At 34.6% G+C, this 3,198-nt stretch overlaps 1 protein-coding gene across 1 annotated transcript; it reads right to left on the minus strand.

The window, feature by feature from the left end:
* Positions 1 to 1,271: 1,271 nt before the first annotated feature.
* LOC123257888 (UDP-N-acetylmuramoylalanine--D-glutamate ligase) lies at positions 1,272 to 2,969 on the minus strand. Its single transcript, XM_044717857.1, has one exon. It carries the CDS (start codon positions 2,895 to 2,897, stop codon positions 1,344 to 1,346), a length of 1,554 nt encoding a protein of 517 aa, XP_044573792.1. The 5' UTR covers positions 2,898 to 2,969; the 3' UTR covers positions 1,272 to 1,343.
* Positions 2,970 to 3,198: the final 229 nt, after the last annotated feature.

Genomic DNA, 3,198 nt, shown 5'->3' on the forward strand with positions numbered 1-3,198 from the left:
TATTTAATATGCTTTCCTCAAGAAAACCTATTTATAACTTGAATGTACTTGATTTATTCTGTGGTAGTGGTTCTTTTTCATTTGAAGCGCTTTCTCGCGGCGCTAAACATGCATTTATGGTAGATTCAGATTATTACAATTTGCAATTGCCTAAAAAAACAGCAAAAGATTTTGGAATTACGGACAATGTTACGCTAATTTGCTGCAGTGCTAACTGCTTACCACAACCTATTTCAAAATGTGACATAGTTTTTATAGACCCACCTTACAATAGCAATCTAGTTGAATCAACGTTGAATGGACTAGCTCACTCAGGCTGGTTAAGTGATGATGCATTGATAATTCTAGAGATTAGGAAAAACGAAGATTTTGAGTGCAATAAAAACTTCAGTATAATCTTGGAACGCACCTACGGTATAGCGAGAATAATTTTTCTTTCTCTATTAACTTGAACTTGCATATACTTTTCATTGATGAGTTCCAGTTCTATTTTCGTCAAGTTTCCGGAGAAATTACTTATTCTGTACTGCCCTAGATCAAAATTTTTATTAAATTCAGAGTCTATTAAATATTCATGTGCTTCTTCAATAAATTTATTTTCTTTTTCTTCGTAACTGGTGTATTTTGTTGTACCATTATTATCCTCACGATAAACTAAATGTTCTTTATGATCAGCATGAATATTTTTATTTTCACAAACCTTTTCAGGATCGTGCTCAAGTACTTTTCTACCAACAATCAATAGCTTATAAGAAATTTCCTATGATTCCTTTTAAGCGAGTTTTGAATTTTTGAAATGTCATGACATTGTTGATACGGTTATCAAGAAACGATAAAGTATCCGCAAAATCTTCTGAATAATCATTGATAAAAAAAAGTATCGTACTTAAGTACACTCCAGCTAATATTGCTCTTTTTGTATAGTAGTTAAAATCTGTTGATTGATCATAAATGCCATACCAAATCGCGCTAATAGTTCTATATAAAAGTTTACTAGAAAAATATGTATTTTTTGGTGATACGGAGAATGATAAAACATTTTTTAAAAGTTCTCTATAATTCGGTAGCTTAGCGTAGTTTGAAAGGCGTATTTGAATAGCTAACTTTACTCGCTCTCGCACTTTTATATCTTCTAAATTAGAATTCCTTAGTTCAGCTTCCATTGAGCTATTTAAGTCCTCTGCTATGTGCTCCAAAGCGCTATATATTCCATTCTGAAATTTGCAAAAGCTATTAGCTAGATTAAGGTCAGTGCACACCTTTAATAGGGTTTCATCGCTTATCCCTTCAAATGGAATAACCCTAATTAGCTTATCTATTATTAACTTTTGTTCCACGCAACATCATACTAAACAGCATGTGTGATTGTACCTGAGATTTTCAAACATTCTACAAAATGCTTCACCACGTTCCTCGAAATTTTTCCATTGATCAAAAGAAGCACACGCGGGAGAAAGTAATATTGTTACTTCTTCTGCGCTATTTAAGGCCTCTTCAAAAGCCAATCTGAATGCATCTTCTAGATTGCAACATTTAACATAATCTACTTTATTCTCCATAACATTTGCAAAAGCTTCGGTTGATTCTCCAATAAGAAAAGCTTTTCTAACCCTTGTAAAATGCTTGCTTAATGATTCTATTCCACCTTTTTTGCTTCTTCCACCAGCGATCCAATTTATGTTTTCATAAGATAAGATCGCCTTTTCGCTCGATTTTGCATTAGTTGCTTTGCTATCGTTCACGAAAAACACATTTCTTATTTTGCCAAGCAGTTCATTCCTATGCCTCAGTCCTGAAAAGGACTTGATTCCATTGATAATAGTGTTGCTATCTACTCCAAGTACCTTACATACGGCATATGTGGCTGCTATGTTTTCTGCGTTGGATATTAGGTTTATTTTCACGTCGCTTACTGATAAGCTATGATTCTCTAGTTTTAACGAGATCTTCTGGATCCCAGTGCCCCTTTTGTCATCCAAGTAGCTGACACTGGGATCCAGATAATTTCGATCTATACCAGTAATCTGTTCACTATAATCAAGCAAATTGTTACCTGCCAATGATATTAGATCTCTTGCACCACCCTCTGTCATCTGAGTAGTTGGCAATGGTTTTTCTTTTCTGGATTCCAGCGTCACGCGCTGGAATGACATCGGGGAATATGTTACTGAGATTGGAATTTTGTCTCCAGTGAATTTGTTGAATATATCAGCAGTAATCTCATTGTCACATCCTATTACGGCAACCTCACTACCGTTTATCAGTTTTAATTTAGTTGCTATGTAGTTCTCCATACTTCCATGCCTATCTATGTGATCTGGTGTAATATTGAGCAGTGCTGAAATGTCCACGTTAATTTCATTCATCAACTCCAATTGAAAAGAGGAGAGTTCGATTACATAAATTTCTGCATCTCTTTCTAGATCCAAAACAGGAACGCCTAAATTTCCACCAATAGCTACTTTTTTCCCTGCAGATTTTAATATGTGCCCTATTAGTGATGTAGTGGTTGATTTACCATTTGTTCCTGTGACGCCTATTACCTTCTGGTTCGTAGTTTTAGCTTCAAGAAATAGCTCAATGTCTGATTTTATTTTGCAATCAAATCTCCTTGCAAGTTTTACTATCCAATGTGGCTCTGTTGGCACTCCAGGGCTTAAAACCAATGCACTGATCTCATGCCAATTGTATTCCTTGGGATGAATAAAATTACATTTTTTATACATCATTTTTGCATTTGCTATTTGCTCTTCATGATCATCCCATGCATATATTCTTGCACCACTCTTTGTTAGAGCGTTAATGGCGGATAAACCAGTTTTACCAAGACCAAAAACCGCGACGTTTTGATTTTTGTATTTGTTTAGTTGCACTGCTAGATAACTTATGCGAACCATTTTATAAAGATATCGTACAAATTACAACAGACTTCTTTCGTAGGTTACAACTGTCATTCAATAGAAACAAAAAACTTCCTTGACAAACTCCGCCAGCCTCCTTATCATGAAACTGAAGCTATTTATTTGTCTTCTCTGTACAGATTAAATGACAAAAAAACTCACGTATCTGGCGTCTCATGTTTAATTTTTTGCACTATGTGCACCTTATGTCTTTATCAAATTTCTAGGTTTTTACCTACACAAGCTGAGATACGCTTATAAAGCATTTAAAACATTAAAAAACGCCAACTTAAAAAAT

This window comes from Drosophila ananassae (genome assembly GCF_017639315.1).
Source record: "Drosophila ananassae strain 14024-0371.13 chromosome 4 unlocalized genomic scaffold, ASM1763931v2 tig00000073, whole genome shotgun sequence".
In the NCBI taxonomy this organism is placed as follows: Eukaryota; Metazoa; Arthropoda; class Insecta; order Diptera; family Drosophilidae; genus Drosophila; species Drosophila ananassae.